General features: G+C 33.4%; 1 protein-coding gene across 1 annotated transcript; it reads right to left on the minus strand.

Moving 5' to 3' along the window:
- Positions 1 to 893: 893 nt before the first annotated feature.
- Positions 894 to 20,631, minus strand: LOC123655572 (breast cancer type 1 susceptibility protein homolog). The gene is made up of 9 exons (XM_045591340.1): positions 20,414 to 20,631; positions 20,071 to 20,270; positions 17,946 to 19,996; positions 17,654 to 17,832; positions 16,968 to 17,579; positions 16,758 to 16,854; positions 15,677 to 15,811; positions 12,153 to 12,270; positions 894 to 1,078 (listed from the first exon to the last, which is right to left on the minus strand). Exons 1-9 carry the CDS (start codon positions 20,491 to 20,493, stop codon positions 909 to 911), a joined length of 3,642 nt encoding a protein of 1,213 aa, XP_045447296.1. The 5' UTR covers positions 20,494 to 20,631; the 3' UTR covers positions 894 to 908.
- Between the last annotated feature and the right edge of the window lie 304 nt (positions 20,632 to 20,935).

Consider the following 20,935-nt stretch of genomic DNA (forward strand, 5'->3'; position numbering starts at 1 on the left):
ATGTATGTGTGTATTATTTTCCGTGCACTTATATTTTATTGTTATGTACGTGTATATTTATACCTATAGGAATATTTAATGGTTTATTGTATATAATTTATTTGTATTATTTGCATCTTATTTTGTTTGATGTACATTAATTAAACACCACCTACTTATTTCTAACCTACTAACCTAACCCTAAGGTTGCCATTATACTTTTTTCTTTACAATTCTGTATTAAATTACTCTATGTGGTGTACAATAAAGAATAAATAAATAAATGTTGCTTTTGCAACAAAATACTTGTGGCTCCTTTCTGCGAAATAGAGATAGACATGTTAATAGTGAATAAAACTACCTTTTTCTATTTATTTAAACTAATACGTATTGTAATTTTTTTTTCAAGAATTATAGGAACCAAGTTTTGAGATATTTAACAATGTACCTTCGCTTCAGCCTGTAATATCCCACTACTGGGGAAAAGGCCTCTTTCCCCATGTAGGAGAAAGATCAGAGCTTAATCCACCACGCTGCTCCAATGCGGGTTGGCGGATATATTCCCTACTATGAGTAACGATCGCTATCAGGTGTACATGATAACAACCGGGACCCGACGGCTTAACGTGCTTTACGAGGCGCGGTGGGGCGATCCACAAGGACTGCACAAACGCCCAGACCACGGCTAATATATATATGGCCAATATAAATATTTGTAATGTGCGGGGATTGAACCCGCCACCGCCAGCGCAACAGCCATAAACCAGTGCTGTGACCGTTGCGCCAACGCGTCGTCACGCAACTTACAACAACGTCAAACAATGTACCTATGTTGAAAAATTTTAAAACTTGATTACGATTTTTTACGTTTTCTTAATTTGTATACACAACAATATTTGAAAAATAAAACAAAGTTATGTAAATTAAATTTATTCATAATCACGAGATATCAATTCAGATGGCCATTTAGAAGTGATTGGGGGTAGCAATGAGGCAGGACAAAGCAAAAGTTCGTATATTGATCCTAGTGTGTAACTACCTAAGCAGTTTAGCACCCACTCGTAGTTGACTGGTACAACGCCTAGCTCCATGGCAAGATCTGAAAAACAAAAACAAAAAAAGTTAAGTTTTTATATCAACAAATTAATATAATTATTCAATAGCTATACCTATTTTGTTTGTTTAATGTATCAATTTTTAACCGACTTCAAAAAAGGAGGATGTTCTCAATTTGACTGAATTTTTTTTGTGTGTAACCCCATAACTATTTACTAAGTGTGCCGATTTTGATAAATCTTTTTTTATTTTTTAAATTTTTACATTGAACTAAAACAGATGTTCAATTTAAATAATTATCTAAACCAAGTATTTAATAATAGAGCATTATAAAAAAAATAACAATAAATTGGATGAACGACTTTCTTTTTTGTTAAGTTTTTTTAGCTTAAATATGTATTTTTTACCTTTCATAATGTGTAAATTATATAGTTAGTTATTTCAATAAGATTAGAATTTATAAACTTCTAATTGTCATTCTTGCCAATTTAGTGCTCAAGCATATTTTACAATCAGCATTCTTTTCAATTTCTCTCTCTAGTGACGGTTATGCTTTAATTTAGTGTAATTATTTTTAGCTCATACGCAGTCGTACTTTTATCTCTATCCCTTTTGAGTAGGTACACGTTTTAGTCAATAATGCAATGTCAACGTTTCTTGAAAGCCAAACACATGTATTTGTTATCAGCAATCTTCCGTTCTAAGATGACTGAGTTATGTACATTGTTAAGTAAGAAACAATGTAATTGGCGCACCCGCAAACGACTAAAACAAATTGCTAGTTTACTATACAAGTGTTTTAATCAATTGCTATTGATGCAGGTATGGCGCTAATCCTAGTCGTATATTTTTCGCATAAGAATGTTATGGTTAGGCGAAGATTTTAAATGATTGATTTAAATTAATTGCCAGCCAATAAAAGCTGAATTTGCTATTTAGCTAAAGAGTTCGGACACCAAACATTTAGAATGATATGTAAATTTGAGTTAGAGCAGTGTAATGGAGATATATATATATATATATATATATATATATATATATATATATATATATATAAAAGGTAACGCAAATAAACAACAGATGGTCTGTTCAAAATGAGCTTATTTATTTTTTAGCTTCAAATACGTCAATAAAAGTACTTTGGTATCGAATCTCAAAATAATCCACTTTTAATCAACTTGTTGCTCGCCTATCAAAGCCTCTAACTTAAAGTATACAACTTCCAACAAGTCAAAACTTGTACGGATTTTATTTATGATATTAGGTTTGGCATATATTTACCGTTGATCTGTTTTCGTAAGCGAATCTCATATTTGTAATACAATAGATAAGGAAAACCCTAATTTTAGTATTTGCCTGAAAACTAAATATATAAAATAAATTAACAGTTGCTAAGTTGACTCATATCTAAAAAGTAGGCTTTTCTTAAATATGTACGTATTATTCAGACTACGACGACACATATTCATGAGTCTAGACGACCAATTACATAAAATACACAAGATAAAGCAGCCAGTCGCGTCCGATAATGTGTTTCTATCTTTACTACTACTCTACTACTCGTAGGATGTGTATTTTTAAACTATTGTAAATAGATAAATAGAGACCAATATATAATATGTTACAATAAGAAACTATTACCTACCTTATCACTATACTATAGATTTTACTTAAAACCTTTGTCAATGAAGATTTCCGTTAGCAAATGTTTTAAACATATTTTTTCAATATTTTTTTTAAATAAGTAATATTGCGAGTATAAAAAGAGAAACGCGATAGATGTAAAAGCATGGGTGAGCACTAGTATACGCCATAATAATAATATGGCTATATATTTGAAAATGCTAAGACTCAATCGTAAGAACTTCACTGTGTGGTTAAAAAGCCGATCGATGGCGGGATAACCATCCAACTGCTGGCTTTAAAATACACAGGCCGAAGACAGGCAGTAGAGTCTTTGGTGCGACAAAGCCAGCCCTGCGATCATCAACCCGCCTGCCCAGCGTGGTGACGATGGGCAAAACACATGAGTTCACGCAATTTTTTGCGCAAACTTGTGGAGGCCTATGTTCAGCAGTGGAGTGTGATAGGTTGATGTGATGAATCGTAAGAACAAATATACATTACCTCAACATTTAATAAATGACTATTTTTTTTTTTATTAATTACTGTGTTGTTTTATTTATACATTCAACAACGATAATATTAAACCAACCAAAATAAAAAGCAGATACACTACGTCATCACTGCACTCAGTTATTCCGTTTTCTACCGTTAAAATTAATTATGTCGTAGTAAAGGCTATATTTCAGCGGAAGAAAACAGAATAACTGAGTGCAGTGATGACGTAGTATTCACACCTCGAAAGAATTTTTTAAATAGGTCAAGAAGTTTTTGAGTTACTAAGAACAATCATATATGCAAATCTTTCCTATTCAGATTATTAGTATAGATTATTTTATCGACCTCTTAAACCTAGACCTTTGGTTTCTCATATGTAATTAATACTTCTCTGAGTGACTCAAAGTCACAAAGATCACATGCTCTGTAATTTTCCGTTAAATTTCGTCATCCTTTGATAGGCAATTTATTGTTATTTTGAAAATAATTTATGCCATAGATGAATGTTATTTTAGTGTTTTATGTTAGAGGGCGTTCATAAAATACGTGAGATGTTTAAGGGGGGAGGGGGTCGAGTGAAATCTCATCTAATCTTACGTTGGAGAGAGGGCAAGGGCCTCAGCAAATATCACGCAATTTTTTTTCTGACTGAAAAGTATTATTTAGGTATTCTATTGTTAAATTTTTATTGCACTTATAGTTAAACTCTCAGCAATATAGATTACTAGTCGTAAATAAAAGCACGAAGCAATTTTTTTTTAAACAATAACAATCCAACGCGTTTACGTAAGAAACCCACATTTTGAGAAATCTCACGTGAGATTGGGGGTTGGGGGAGGGGGGTTGAATAAAATCTCACGACGTCTCACCGGAGAGGGGGGGACAGAAAATTTAAAAAAATACCTCACGTAATTTATGGACTTTTAACCTTAAGAGTTTTTTTTCTAAGTTAAAAATTATTCATGTTTATTTTGAATTTAATTTCTTTGTGCGTACAAAAACTAACTTTAAAAATTAAAACAGAACTGATGATAAGTGCATGTATTATAATGACATCGGCACGAAATTAAATAAAAATCATTAAATCTCATTTAAATAGAAATAATCTATTTAAATTGAAGAACAGGGCACATTACTAATTAATTCACAAAGCTTATTTTATTTTTTAAATCACCTTCCTTAGGAAGCTTCTGTCTTCAAATTTTAATCATACTTTTGTTGCATAGATAAAATAACACCTAATTAGTAGATAAGTAACAATATTATTTATTTTTTAAATAATTATAACAAATTCAGGTTTTGTTATAAGTTTAAGTGTCAAAAAGTTTTTAAGGGGCGATTTTGTGTTGTATTATTTATTGTTCTTAAGAGGAAAGGGTACCGGGTCTTTCTCCATACAAACGTAGTCGACTGTTTTCTCCCTGGATAATGACACTAGATCAAATATTTTTGTGACATAGAACTCTTTGCTGCCATGACCATGCCCCTATGTTTTGATTTTTTTCATATTCTTATTATCATAGGAATTAGGAGACTTCAAAAACTCGAAATATTGCATAATTTTTTGTACATTTTCAGACACTCATTAAAAAAAATATATGCATATTTTCAAAAAAATGAAAACATAGGGGCATAGCCGAAGTCTTCTTTTATTTTCTAAAAAAAAAATTTTTTAAAAAATTGCCATGTTTTGAGGAGAAAACAGTCGACTACGAAACACTGTTTTGGTCAAAAATTATATACCTAAAACGGTCTGAGCTGCAGTTGTCCCTTTCTTGCTTTTTGGGGGATAGGTCTGGGGGAGGGAAGGGTCAAAGCAATACGTATATACGCCAGCGAAGTGATGCCTCATAGTCGACAATTATATCGATACACTAGTGATGTTATTTTTAGTCGATATTTTCTAAAATTCGTATTAACAAAATTAAATAATTTCTCTTTTCATAACTACAATAAAGCCGTATTTGTATATGCGGTTTTTATTGTAACACTGTGCAAACCTGGGCTAACGAAGGGTTTCGCTAACAAATAACAATGATAATTATGGTAAATAACTGTGTTGTTTGTTTTTTGGTATCAAAAGGGCTCAATACAAGGATTTCAAAAAAGTATATTATGATTATTATTACCGTAATACTAATAAAAAATACAATAAGTAAGTTTAAAAAATTAGGACTGCTCTTTCCCATGCCTATGCCAAGCAAGCTGCGAGCCGCGCTTCTTCCTCGCCTCCTAGGCGAAAAACAACTTCGGGGTTTACTCTTTCCAATATATTTTTTTATCAATTTCGGAATACTTTGTAAAAAGCTATGCATGGTCAAACATAAATAAATATAGGTACGTAGCGACTTTAGAACCTCCTCTGTTTTTTTTCATCGGTAAAAAATTGCTTAGTTGTTTTCTTGAATTACTGAGGAGCAGTTTATTAAATTTGGTCGAATCTATGTACCTATGCGATTCGTATTTGGACTTCGCAAATAGAATCATATTTCTGAATTGCGTAAAAAACTCAAGTGGCCCCACTAGCGTAGCATTCCTTGGAACCCCGGGAACCTTGGGACCCTGTATCAAAATTAGTGGGGGGGCAGGCAAATGATGGGTAAAGATTTCTCACAAAAAATGCTTGCATTGAATTAAAATAAATATTTATTGATTATAAGTTATAACTTCCTCCTAGAATAGACAATAGTGAGTGTAGTCTGCTGTAGCTGTTCCTGTTCCATCGAAATCCTTAGGTAATTTTTTATCAGTTTTAGTTTTGAAAAACATCAAGTTAATACCTCCGGAAAATTGGATGCAAGGCTATTGAATTTTATCAGTAATAATTCCATGAGTTCTTTAATGGAATGAATGTTTTGAATTTCGGATTTTAAGCTAATTTAAAGAGCTTGTAGTTCCAAGCCGGAGAGTTATTAGCCTTGACCTGCAGCAATAGATGCGGGGGATCGTTCGCTTCAGCCTGTGAGGCCAATACTATTAGTGAATTCCTATGAATCTTCCGCATCTATATGGGGGATTCACAGGCGCATAACCTGAAGAAGAGATTCAACGCTGCCTCCAGGTCTTACAGGTAGTAAATCGCTAGGGCAAATTTCAAACACAGCAGAATTGGCGAGAGACTATTGGGCTTTCCAAATGGAACCCATGCCTTTTGTTTCTTACAAAAGCTGTCGAAGGTAACTTTTTTTAGTCTACACTTCCATCATTGCGCGAACCTGAAGGCTCTCTGGCATATTATGCGAAAAAGTAAGCGAAATTCTTTGCACTCTTTTTGCGTCGAATTCAACTCTTGACGATGAGGGAAAAGCACCACCGAGCATTCCACGGTGCGAACACGCGATGCGTAATGTGCACTATGAGCAGTGTCGTTTGTCGTGTTCTGCATTATTTCGATGTCAAGAAGTCTAGTGGTGCTAATTGTATCCACCAGTGGTTTGCAACCAATGTGCGAGCTTCGTGCGCAATGTTTCCGCGTACATTCAAAGTGTGGAATGACCTTGCTAAAATTTGGGGGTTTTAAAGCGTCTAGTGTCTACATCTTTTCTCTAAAGGCCATGGGCGACGGTAGCCGTTATAAATTAGATGGCTTCGTCTGCTTGTGTGCCCCATTCTTATATAAAAAAGATTAATTCATTGTTCATAATGATTAACTGAATCCCGAAATAAACGATACAGAATGTTATCAACAATTGGGCGCACGCTTGACTCGGATAAAAGGGGACTGCTTTTCAGACTTCAGTCATTTCTGAAGTTAAAACTCTATAGGTATGTATGACAGTTTTTTTATTCTTTTTTCCAGGAAGCACAAGATTAAGTGACATTGTGGATAGCATTTTACTAATTTTTGCTTACACACCTTAGGGGCCCTGTAAATAGGGGGCCCCGTATCATTGATACGGCTGATACGGCAGTAGTTACGCCCTGAGTGGCACCCAATTCCCTACTTCGGGTATACGTATATTCTCAACTTACTTTACTCTATTTTACTACTACTACTACTACTACTTTTAATCCTGTTGTACCTGCTTATCTAAAACGACGATTTAAGTTTCTTAGTGATTCCAATGAACGCAGTTTTCGTTCTGAGGAAAGCTTACTTCTTGAATTTCCCTCTCACTCCTCTTTCGTTTATACTAAATCTTTCACTGTTCAAGCTTGTCGACTTAGGAATTCTATAGACGTGTAAAATCGGTTTCTATTTTTAACCCACTTCCAAAAAAGGAGGAAGCTCTCAATTTAACTGTATTTTTTATGTATGTTAATTCAGAACTTTTGACTGAGTGGACCGATTTCTACAATTTTTTTTTTAATCGAAAGGTGGTGTGTGTCATTTGGTCTCACTTGAGTTTATTTGAGATCTAACAACAACTTTTCGAGTAATATAAATAATACGTTTTTACTTGACTATTTTCGTCGACCTACGTTGTATTATACCGCATAACTTTTTACTAGGTGTACCGATTTTGATGATTTTTAATTTAATCGAAAGCTGATGTTTATCGTGTAGTCATATTTAAATTTCATCGAGATCTGATTACAAATTTTTGAGTAATCTTTAATAACGCGTATTTACTTGACTATATTTTCGTCTACCTTTGTTGTATTACATGTCGATGTAATTGAAGTCGGCTTTTTTTCCTTTGCGTACAAGTCGAACTCGGTCCACCCAGTCAAAAGTTCTGAAGTAACATATATACAAAAAAAAAAAAAAATACAGTCGAATTAAGAACCTCCTCCTTTTTTGGAAGTCGGTTAAAAATCAATCTGATACGTATTATTATTTTCTGTTGGTGTTCAATAAAGTGTATTGTTATGTTATGTCATGTTAATCAACCACTTTTTAAAAAAATTCAATCGATTACGTAATTTGCCTAACTAAAAAAACATAAATAAAATAATAATTGAAAAAGTCGCCTTCATGATTTTTGTAAGTGTACAGTACATAATGTTTGAAATTGGTGTAATTTATTTAGCTATCTTTGTGTGATTATTGAATTTTTATCTTGTTCCAGCCTTTTCAATTGACTTTCTAATAGTTGTTCTTCACGCAGGCGGCTTTTCTTGTTTTTTTTTTATTTATAATATTATTTTTAACCATTGTTATATCGCCGCAATTATATGTTAATTAATATATATAAGCTATACCCATGTATTAATAACTGCGACAAACATGAGACATTACAAATTATATAGGTACTAAGGCAAACATTTTATACTGTGTATGTACTACATTACATATATATACTATACTTACACTTATACTATGTACTACATGTATACACTATAATTATGTATGTATTTCATTACCCATTCTTACACACACCTCAACCATGTAATTACATACCTAATTCATAAATAAAGTACCTAAGTATTTCGATAATTACCCACAAAAATATAGACATGTATCAAGTCACAAAGAGTATCCAATTCAAAATAATAAAACATAAATAATAAGTAGTTTACGAAATTCAATAATAGTAAGCCGAGTCACAGCAATACGATGCAGAACAAATTCAATAAAACAAGCCAAATTCAGAAAAATAGCACTATGCGCTATATGTACTCGTAGTCAATCACAAACGAAAGATGCGAATACTAAAATATCGTCAACAATTAATAGCTGAATAGCCGGCGCACGCACACTAACAACACGACAGTCACACATAGAAAAAACGGGGCGGAGATGGCGCGGGGCGCGGTAGCGGCATGCAGCGCGACAGAAACATTTTATTCAAATACCTATTTTTGAAAAGTCTCTTCGGTACCCTTTCCTCTTAAAAATTGTGTTTATTCTGTCGTTGTCGTTTATACACTAACAGCTTGCTTTTGTAAGTGTGAGGACAACAATAAACAAATTATATTTAGGTACTATTCGTATTCATCATCATCATCATCATCTTGATAATTAAGTATAATTTAGGTATTAATTCGTATTATTTTTACAAAATGATGAAAAAAATAATTTGATAAATTATGATTTATTTATGTAAGTATGACAACCGTTCTGGTGTTGTGGTGCGTGTGCCGCGTAGGCCCCTAATCACCGTCGGCCGCAGGTTCGATTTCGGCTCGGGATAAATACTTGTATTTGTATCGGTCTGGGTATCTGTCCTTGTAGTCTCACCACCGTGCCAAGGAGAGCCCGTTAATATAGTGATCGTTACTTAAAGAAGAGAATATATGTATGCGCCAACACGGTGGGCAGCGTGGTGGATTAAGATCCAAACCTTCTTCTACATGGTGAAAGAGGCCTATGACCAGCAGTAGAATGTTATGAGCTAAATCATGACTTATTTTTCTCCCAAACCGTTTAATTTCCTAATACTTTTACCATGGTTTATATTCTCTATTAACTTATTCATGCCTTTCTATTTATTAGTTTTTATGTAATATTGCTTATGTAAAACGTTTAGTTACTCTCATTACTAATTTGTATATGTATATTTTCTAATAATAAAAAAATAAAGTAAACTCTGACTTGGACATATGGTCGGTCACTAATGGAAAATAGTTTTGTTCAGTACAACATAAAAATAAACTAAAACTACCTTCTTGCCTACTTATTACCACTGATTTTGCTGTATATCCTATGTAGGACTTGGGTATAAATTATATTTATATTACCAGAGGTGATAAATTCAGATGCCCGTGTGTTTAGAAAATACATTTTTTTTGTCGCTTCTCTGGTAGAGTAAGGGCCAGTTTCATCGGTTATAAATATAGTTTATCCTTCAAATAGGTAGCGAATAGACTTTAACAGCAGGAGGTAGAACAGGCCATTTAGGTCACGTTTCTTCTCAATTAATAAACAACGTTTATATTCACGTTTGAAAATAGAAATATGTCATAAATATAGTGAAATGCGATGGTAAACATTAATAATATATCAAAAAAAATTATCCGTTTGATATTGTCATCCATCAAATAGCGTTATCCACTAGTGATGAAACAGGCCTGCGAGAAGATATTTTCGGCTCGTTCGCCAGGCAGCGGTTAGCCACAGTTAATAAGATCTGTATCAAAACGAATAGAAATATGTCACAAATATAGTGAAATGCGATATATTAATAATATATCAAAAAGTTTTATCCGTTTGATATTGTCATCCATCAAATAGCGTTATCCACTGGTGATGAAACAGGCCTGCGAGAAGATATTTTCGGCTCGTTTGCCAGGCAGCGGCTAGTTACGGCTAGTAAGTATGAAACGAAGCAACCGTCAAGCAAATCAAGAGTGAATAGGCATCTTCTAGGCAATGCGCGCACCACCTTAGGCTGCATCTTCACTTGCCTTCAGGTGAGATCGCAGTCAAGCGCTAGTCTATATATACCGGGTGATTTTGAAAGCGTTTTGGAAACGAAAATTTTGAATTATTTATCAATAACAGAACCTATATATAACGTTAATTTAATAATATATGTATTTTTTTTTTCATCAAAGTCGATATTCACATGGTTTACAGATAAAAAGTGAGAACCAGTAGTAGCGCTACACGGTAGGTACATTCTAAAAATAGAAATACTATACGTTTTAATAGCGAGTCACAAAATCGTATTAGCCAATAAAAACAAAGCTACCGAGTTGCGCCGGAGTCGACCAATGACGGCGTTGCTCACTTGTCCTTGTAATCGTCGGCGTCCCGCGTCCCTGGCTTTCAGTCGGTCAGTAATACCATAGCGGTACATGCGTAAACAAGGTCAAGGACGTTTAAATTATTATTCGCCGGAGTTTGAAGATGTTCTTGAGTACTTCGAGCGCGATCCCTGGCGGAGGACAAGGATGGCAGCAAGAGAATTCGATGTTAGCCAAAACTTCGTATGGAAGATATTACGTACACAAGGATTACACCCGTATCATTTTCGTAAGGCTCACGTAATAAACAACGCACCGGAAAGAATCGCCTTTTGCCAGTGGTTGTTAAATAATACAAACGACAACATACTCTGGACGGACGAGTCACTGTTTACTCGAGTGGGACTATACAATGTGCACAATGAGCATTACTGGGCTCTAATTAACCCCCACTTGATACGAGAAAACCATCACCAGGTTTGTTTCAGTGTGAACGTGTAGGCCGGTATTATTAATGACCAACTAATAGAGCCTATTTTTATTGAAGGTCATCTAACCGGCAATTCGTACTTAGAGATGTTAAGGAGAGTAATATCTGAGTTAGTAGACGATGTACCTGGACAGTGAGTTTAGTGATAGGTGGATAGGTCGAGAAGGGCCTGTGTCTTGGCCACCTGGAAGTCCTGACTTTACGCCCCTGGATTTTTTTCTTGTGATCGGAAATAAAAAGTTATACACGTCAGTCAATATGAAAGCTGTGATGAGTTACGCATTGCGATAGTGGACGCTTTTGATAAAGTGAAAAGTGATCAAGACACATTAAGAAAATTAAAAGACAATTGTATTAAACGCGTACGTTTGTGTAATGAACGCAGCGGACTCCATTTTGAGCAGTTGCTTCGATACAGAGAAGTGTAAATAGTGTAAATAAACTGTTAATAGGTATGTAAGTTAATTATTCTGTAGAAAACTCCGATTTTTTAAATACGCCTGAAGTTTATACCTGCAGTTCGTTTATAAATTGATTTGTTGTGACAAGAACAATCGTGGTTAATAATCGAAAAGAAGTTTAAATAAAATAGGTATTTCTGACGGTCCTAAGCCCGTGTAAAGTATGAAGGACAAACGAGTCTATCTACGTAAGTACTCGCTAGCTCGCGCCTATAGGTATACTTTTATCAACCGAAACGCGCACGGACGTGTTTCATTCATATAAAATAATGAATGAATGATCAGTGCCTTACTACTTTCCAAGTCGATCGAATAAAAATGAATATTAAAATTGAAACTTTTTTTTAGTCAACATTACAATTGATTTATCCATTTTTATATGTACTATAGATGATTCCTAAGTAAAATATTTCGTTTCCAAAACGGTTATAAAATCACCGTGTATAAAAAAAAAAAACCGTGAGAGTGCGCACAGGTGAACCTGTCGTCCTGCGTGCGCTCGGGCTCGGCCAGCAGCAGCGCGGGCGCGGCGCCGGCGCGCGCCTCGCCCGCCGCCCGCAGCGCGCGCCCGCCCGCCGCGCGCACCATGTCCTGCACACACAGCACTACTTCATACGACTGCCTTCGAAACGACTTTTGAATCGACGTTTTACACATTTACATCTTAATTCGATTGTAGATTCTGCGGAGAAGAATCGGTAAGAAACCCCGCAGTTACTCGAAACAAAATAAATAAATTGTGTTTTATTATAAAATACAGCACCACTAATCCACACTCGCTCTATACTCCCGTGCTTAGGTAAAAAACAGTAATGTATAAATATCAAAATTTAACAGCAGTAAAAACATCGTCTACTAATAAATCGTAATAGTCGTAAAGTAAACACTTTCTTTAAAACTATTATATACTTGAGATGGGCGTTTTCGTTTTTTGAAGAAAACCGATATGTAACCGTTATATAGTTTTCATATCGATATCGAAAACGGTTTTTAGATATCGATATCATTACTATGGTTTGCTAACGTATTTGGTTACACAGTTATGTAACTAAAGACAAACGAGAACACGTGCACATTTAACGAGTTATTTTAACCTAATACATTTTAAAGAATGTCTCAGTCTGCGGTGTTTTAGTTAGTTATGGCTATTTCCCTTCATGCTTTATTAGACTTAGGACTATCAGAAAAACTTTGTAAGTAAAAAAATAAAGATACTTTTCTGGCGCATTTAAAAATCGCCATATATACAATGATTTTTGATTTATAAATATTTACAGATGTTTAAATTTAAATCTGCTTCTTTTTGGATAAAGACAGATTTGCATATAAGAATGCAAGCTGCTCCACTTTCTTCGATTTCAAACGGCATCTCCTTTCATTTATTATAAGCCCTGTCTTCGAAAAGAGTCACTCACACGGAACTGAGGTGGCAACTATATTACACTTATTTCGATAAAGTTCCGAGAGGTGTGGATAAATTATCCTATGGTCTCTACACCACTGCGCTGGATTATTCCAGTTTCCTTCGGAATCTTTACGGGGCAACATCTCATCGTCTAGGTACATCTGCAGTTCCCTAATGGCCCTCGCTTGAGCATTTCCTTGTGGCTTATTTTTTCGTAATAAATCGTCAAATTTATCCCAAGCACTTACACTAGTACTAACATTTTGAGCTATATTTACATTCGCTGTGGTTTCGGCACTCGACTCGGAAGATTTGTTTTTATTAATATGACTGTTGTTGTTTACTACATCCAAAAAACTATGCCAACAAATTACACGTCAAAATGCACCTTATTATTATTCAAGAACTAAACATCATTATTACCTAAATGTATCGTCAATTCAAATTGAGCCGTATTGCTATTATACTAAATTACAATTTGCGGTGTGAATCTTTCGCGGAATAATCGACTAAATATCAAAACATTCTAAACGCAATCGTAACAATTCAAATTAACCTTTATTTCTACTACACATAAGAGCGAAATGCCATAACTTGTAATTGTCCAAGCATTGCACAAATAAAACAAAAATGCTGCATCTCTTTTATGTTATAATATGTCAGAGTCGAATTGAATATCCTAATATTCGCTTCATCTCTTTTACATCGCTTTACAAGAAAGAGAAGAAGCGAATATGATACCGTTCGGCTTTCGTTACCATCGTAGTTCGTTTGGGCACGGTTTTCGTTTTGATAACTGTGTAACATTTCGTTCGGTTTCCGTATCGAGTTGTCGCGTGATTCGAGTTATTGTTTCGATTGAGGTTTCGATATCATAGTTTTTGAAATATCAGTTATGTGAAAACGTGATATCGATACGATATGTTATCTAACTCATATCGGTTATTAGTTACGTTTTGATATATTTAACTCATGCCTATTATATACCTAGATCCTACATTTTCGAACGACGCCCTCTATATTTTGTGCGTCTCTATCAAACACGCGTTATATCGAATTACCAAGTGACTTTGTAAACTATTTTATATCACGAAATGGTGTTATTGATGTCGACATAATTATATGCTTTATTTGCTAAAAACATGAGATTTTGTTACAATAAAAAGCTAATAAAACGGCAGTGTCTCAATGAATAAACAACTTTAATATACTAATATTTTTCGTTTTCAAGGTCGAACAACTTACACACAACGGGACAAAGAAAGTAGAACGGGTTTCTATGTTTTTTTCTTTCTCATATGTTTAAAGATATAAAACTTACATTTTTTTAAATGTTATAAACGTACTTACGTGTTTCATACATGTTTTAAAAGTTAGTAATACCTAATTCATGTTTGTTTACATAGATGATTGATTAAAAAAATATTATCAGTCCTGTCAAAAAATGGAGTCAAGGACATTGCGTATTTTATAATGGAAGTTTTATGACTTAACAGTTAATTATATTGCTAACTTGAACTCTGGTAAAACATTCTCTCATTACTCTCCACACAATAGGGAACTGGACAAATTTTCGAAAAGCGTTTTAAATTAATTTTTATGGATACTTATTTCCATATAAATAAAATTTTATTTATTATAGCCTTTTAGGACGCCGCGTTAGCGCAACGGTCACAGACATGGATTGTACCTGTTGCGCTGACGGTTGCGGGTTCGATCCCTGCACATAACAAACATTTGTATTGGCCATACAGGTGTTTACCGGGGTCTGGGTGTTTGTGTAGTTCTTGTGGGTCTCCCCACCGTGCCTCGGAGAGCGCGTTAAGCCATCGGTCCCGGTTGTTATCATGTACACCTGATAGCGATCGTTACTTATAGTAGGAAATATATCCGCCAACACGCATTGGAGCAGCGTGGTGGATTAAGCTCTGATCCTTCTCCTACATGGGGAATAAGGCCTATGCCCAGTAGTGGAATATTACAGGCTGAAGCAATAAATAGCCTTTTGGGTACTTAAAATCATGTTTTAATATTGTATGTTTAAAAATCCCGCCAAAACGCCACGTCATGTCATCTGAGAGCGCGTGACGTCATTTGGGGTAATAACAATGGACGCGTTCAACCTAAGGCCCACAACGCCACTGATCAGTAATGCTAAAATTGCCGTTCCGCTAACGCAAAAAATGCCGCGGGTGTTGTGGGTGAATTTTATAAGTGGAACGCATATTTAGGCGCTGTTAAGTGTCAGGCGTCAGCTGTGTGCTCGCAATATGGCAGCATGATGAAAACATGATGCAGGCGTTGCGGACGCTTAGTGAAACGCGGCCAATGTTTGATGCTACAAATGACGTCACTTACTGCAGTTGATGTTTCGGTACAGATTAACAATGGATCCCGTCCCTTAAACATGTTGAGCGACTTTAAACTTGTGGACTAGTAGCAGGACACATTGCTCGAAGACTTTTGCAAAATATTGTTTCCTATTTATTATAAACTTTCACTTTTACGAAAATTATTACAAGCTGATCGGTTTGTTGTTGGTAGGCTTTATATATTTTTGTGAGATATTTCTAGTAATGAAACAGAACATACTTGTAGAGTATCAGTATCCAGTACACTGAAGGGCGGCATGCAATAAAATGTAATTCCTTCAAAAAGTTTCTGTTTGGCGATGCGTGATCGTCTTGGCCCCGGTTCGCCTGTACCGTCTAACGCTTCATATGGTTCCTAAAAGTGTAATAAGAAATTAATATATTAAATATGACTAGCTAAAATTTTTATGATGGGTCGTACATAAAATATGTCACATGAATTTTTACCATTTTGGTCACCCCTTTCATCTTTGTTATACAAATGCTAGCTTCTCTCTCGAAAAAAATTAAGAAATGTATGTTTAGAAAAAAATAGAATAAAAATTAATGATGAATGAATGTCACATTTCCTTAGACCTCCATCCCTTTTGCCATACATTATCATGCCAGGCATTATACAGAGCCCCTTATTTGACGAATTTTATATACGACCCTTCAGGTAAATTTATTATTTCTATTTAGGATTTAATTTGGCTGCAACAGTTGAATATATAAAGATACTAGCTGACCCTGCAAACGTTGTTTTGCCATATATGTTATCAACCCCCCCTTAATCCCCTCTCCCCCGTTATAACTTAACTGTATGAATAATAGATGTTAGCCGATTATCAGACCTACTCGACATGCACACAAAATTTCATAAAAATAGGGGTCGATCGTAGAGAGGTGGAAAATTAAGAGTAATATAAAAATTTTCTAAGTCATGACAAAATAAAAATAACAATCTTGCCAAATTATTAAAGTTTATAATTAACAAATAAAATATAGGGGTTGATCGAAGAGGGTTAAAAATTTAGAGTTGTATGTATTTTTAAATGTTGTATCATAAAAAAATAAAAAATAAATAATTTATCAAAAAAAAAAATTAGGGGTGGACCTACCCTTAACATTTAGGGGGATGAAAAATTGATGTTGTTCGATTCTCAGACCTACCCAATATGCAAACAAAATTTCATGAGAATCGGTCATGCTGTTTTGGAGGAGTTTAACTACAAACACCGCGACACGAGAATTTTATATATTAGATTTAAAAACTGAAATTACATGTATGTGGCTGATATTGAAGTTATTTATTAACTTACCTCTTCAACGAAATCCTTTGTTTGTAAACATCTTTCAACCCATTTGTAGGACACAATCCATTTTGACGCCGCCAGAGCACACATGTACTTAACAGATCTGTAGATATAAAAAAAAACATTTTTTATATATTATAATATTATTAAATAATATTATAAAATGGAAGAACTAATTTCTCTGTACAAATATAGACAAAGATATACGATGTTCACCTTTGTGACTTATTTTCCTCATCAACTCCGACAACAAGATGAGTCAATTCTTTTGAGTATTTATCGAGATAAGTCCAATTTCTTTTAATGCACAGAAGTCTGAGATTAGCTAGCTCAGATGATGATAAACAAGAGCCACCTACACATAACTTGACACCTTTTTGACGATTTTTACCAGTATATGAATGTTGAGGGGAACTTTGTGACTGATCAAAAGCTTTTTGCATAAATTCTTTCTCTTGCGTAGTTTTAGCTGCTACAAATGAGCTTGGGCAAATAGTTTTTTCTGGATCATCGTCCATTTGGCTGTTGAAATTTAATGATTTTCTTGCCACAGGTGTCGACTTATGTTTTATTTGATCAACAAATTTATTTATTGTAAGAGGTGTTTCCAATGTAGGTCTCTTTTGAACTGTTTCGTGTACAGTGATATTTTTACTTGCTTTTGTTGTATCACTTAAAGTATCAGACAAACTGAGTATATTTATATCTTTATCTGAAATTTTTTGTTCTTCCTGCAATTGTTCAGGTTTTTTATTAATTGTCGGCAGCAATTGTTGAGTATTACTTATGATAGTAAGTTCCTTTTTATTTTTTGAAAAAGATGTGCTCCTGTAAAAAAAAAAAACAGGTTAATACAGTGCTTTACCAGTGTCAAATATAACAAAAAGAAATAATAGAGATACTTCTGAGGTGTTTCTTCAACAATGCTCTTATCAGAATCATCATCATGTAAGGGTGTCCCGAGTTCTATAATTTCAACATCATTTATTTGTGTATATGATTTATTTTTTTCTTCTTCTATATCATTTATTTTAATTGAACTTATAGAATTCTCTTTATTATGCTGACTTTGTGTTGCATTCTGAAAACAAAAATATATTAAACACAACTTTATAAATATATTAAATAAACGATATGATATATAAATGTACGATATGATAATATATCACTTATTATGCTTATGTTTTAAAGTACCTTAGATTTGGATAGTTCCAATATTTCAGAATCTTTTTCTAATATTGAAAATATATTTTCACTATATTTTTCATTAGCAACTTGCTTAATATCATCCTTAATACTAGTATTGCCTTTAGTTACGTTCAAATCATTGTTTGGCTTTAAAATACTACTGTTATTTTCATTTTCAGTAGCATGTCCTTGTTTAGTAGTTTTATTTGTGTTCCCCATATCTGCATCAATGTTAGCAAATACCTGACTCATTATTGCATCATAATTAATATTCTCACTATCGTGTTCCATGGTATTCTTTTTTGAATTTAAATCATCTATTAAGTTTTCATCGTTGTTGGTTAATTTTATTTTCTTGGTCTTGGGAATCTCATCTAAATCTGCAACATCTCTATCTCTCTTATCTTTTAAGGATTGAATCTTAGTACTTTTCATTGAAGGCATTAATATTGCAGAAGGGGTGTTTTTAGAGGTTTTAAGCGGTTGAACATTTCCTTCTTTGACTGATTCACTGTCAAAAATATCTAAGTCATTTAAATATTCCATATCTTCTTGAATATCTTGAAGTGGTTTTTGCGTTTGTTGATGACTTTTTACTTGACTTCTATTCTTGATTTCTGGACTTGTTGGTATTTTCTTATTTTGGTCATTAATCAGTTGAGCATTATCTAAAATATCAGATAACTCTTTTTCTACACTTTCAGTAATTTCAAAATTAACTGTTGCTGTTTCAGCAGAAGCTGTGTTTTTTTTGACAGAAGTGGATTTTTCTAAAGTTTGGGTTTTCGGCGTAACAGATTTAACAATTATATTTTCAACAACTTTATCTTTTTGCATGTTGATAGCAGTATCAGTATTTTTTAAATTGTTTTCTGTAATAAGACTACTTATTGTAGTTGTTTCATTATTTGCATTTAAATTTTCGTGATTTGTTTGAATTTCACGGTCAGAATTAATTTTTAACTGAACATCATTATCCTTTTTCTTAATACAAATGTTAGTTAATGTGTTTCCAATTTTAATTGTAATTTCAATATCATCAGAATTTACAGCGCAGTCTGCTTTCAAATTCTCATCACATATCATATTTTTTTCATTAACATCCTCTTGTATTGTATTTTCTTTATTTAAAGCACTCTTTTTAAGGAAACAAACTTTTTGTGTCTTTAAATTCTGAATATTTACATTGCATACATTCATCTCTTCGTTAACATAGTGTTCATTTATTGCACATATTTCATTATTTACACAATCCATAGTTGCTATATTTTCAGAAACGATAGACTGTTTTTTGGATACATTTCCATCCTGCTTATTAACATCTGAATTACCATTATCCTTTGTCTCTTCAACATGACTGTCATAATTATTTGCTTCTGTTACTTTGTTGCCATCAATAACCTCTGGGGTGCTATCATCAATATCATACAAGTTATTTTGGAAATTGGGTTCAACTGCTTTATTAGCAATACTTTGAGTTTTTTTACACATTTCAATAGAAACATTTAATTTGTTTCTATTCTTTTTATTCAGTTTACTGAATTCCTTTTTCATTCTTTTAACGTTGTTCCAATATTTACCATGCTTGTTAGTTTTATCCACATTTGAAATGTCTCCACTATTTTTATCAGATGATATATCTGCTAAAACCTTATTCAACTGTATACCTTTGTTTTCTTTATTCCTTAAACTTCTTCGAGGCATATCTGAAGAATAATCTTTATCATCATCCATCATATCAAATGGTTCTATATCCATGGGTCCAATTACATTTTGATTCTTTTTATTCAGATTTTCTGTATTAGGCATTTCTTCAATTTTGTCCCAATCAACCTGCATGGGAGCAACATGTACAACCTCAACAGGAACAGTGTTTTTCTTCTTTTCGGAATGAATTTGTATATTACTCGTAACTTGTTCAATAGAATGAACTGACTCTTGAGACTCTGTTACAGGTGCGGAAAAATGATTTTGAGAACTTGCCAACCACTCTTTAACATGTTTATTTGAATCTTCCGATACCTTATCATTTGCTGTATCAAGTGAAAACTCAGCCACTAGAAAATTAAATAAGTATTAAGTTTTATGTCTGAGTTAAATAATGAGTGACTATGACAAGTTACACACATACATTTTACTTTAAAAATTTCTTCAAATGTATTTGCCAGCAATTGAACATGTTCTTTCAGGCTTTGTAGAGGCAAATTTAATTTTAAACTCTTCTTCTCAACTTGTAGACCACAAAAGGGGCAAGTGCGTCTTACGCGCCAACACGAATGACATAAAGAATGTCCACAAGTTGCTGTGGTAGGTACTACATAATATTTACAACTGTAATTAATAAAAATTAATATAGATTTTAAGTGTGATATGTGATATATGTAAAGGTTAAATAAAATAATAATGTTTGTAATTTTTTTATGACAAAATATTTAACATTACACTAACAATACTTAAATAAAAAATTAGTATACCATTCAATGCAAGTAACATGATCCACTTGATGTGAAGTTAGTCTTGATAAGGTATTAACATCTAAATTGTTAAAAATCATAGTTGTTGTTTAAATATTTCGATTAGGCAAAATTTAAACGAAATCGAAGTAAATTTCATTAAAATGTTTACTGCGAAATAAAAACATTTCGCGCCTTTCGCGGGCTTATGTTTCTATATTCTAATGTCAACTTTTGATAAAAATAGATTATACAAAATAAAAGAGCCATACACACAAGAGTTATTAGTCTATGGATATTATGCTCTGAATCTAGCAACTTTAATTGATAAAAATAATCTTTTAGACTTTAGTACCTACATAATGTTTATTAAGGCGATTGATGTGCTAAATATTTATTCTATATATATATGATCTGATATAAGATAAAAGATTAAATCAGAAAAGCAATGAGTAATAAAAATATCTTGATGTTATATTCCTAAATGACTATTGTACCTAAAAATTAACTCAGTTATATTAAACCACCTCACATAAACAGTCA

The sequence above is a fragment of the Melitaea cinxia genome, chromosome 8 (genome assembly GCF_905220565.1).
Source record: "Melitaea cinxia chromosome 8, ilMelCinx1.1, whole genome shotgun sequence".
In the NCBI taxonomy this organism is placed as follows: Eukaryota; Metazoa; Arthropoda; class Insecta; order Lepidoptera; family Nymphalidae; genus Melitaea; species Melitaea cinxia.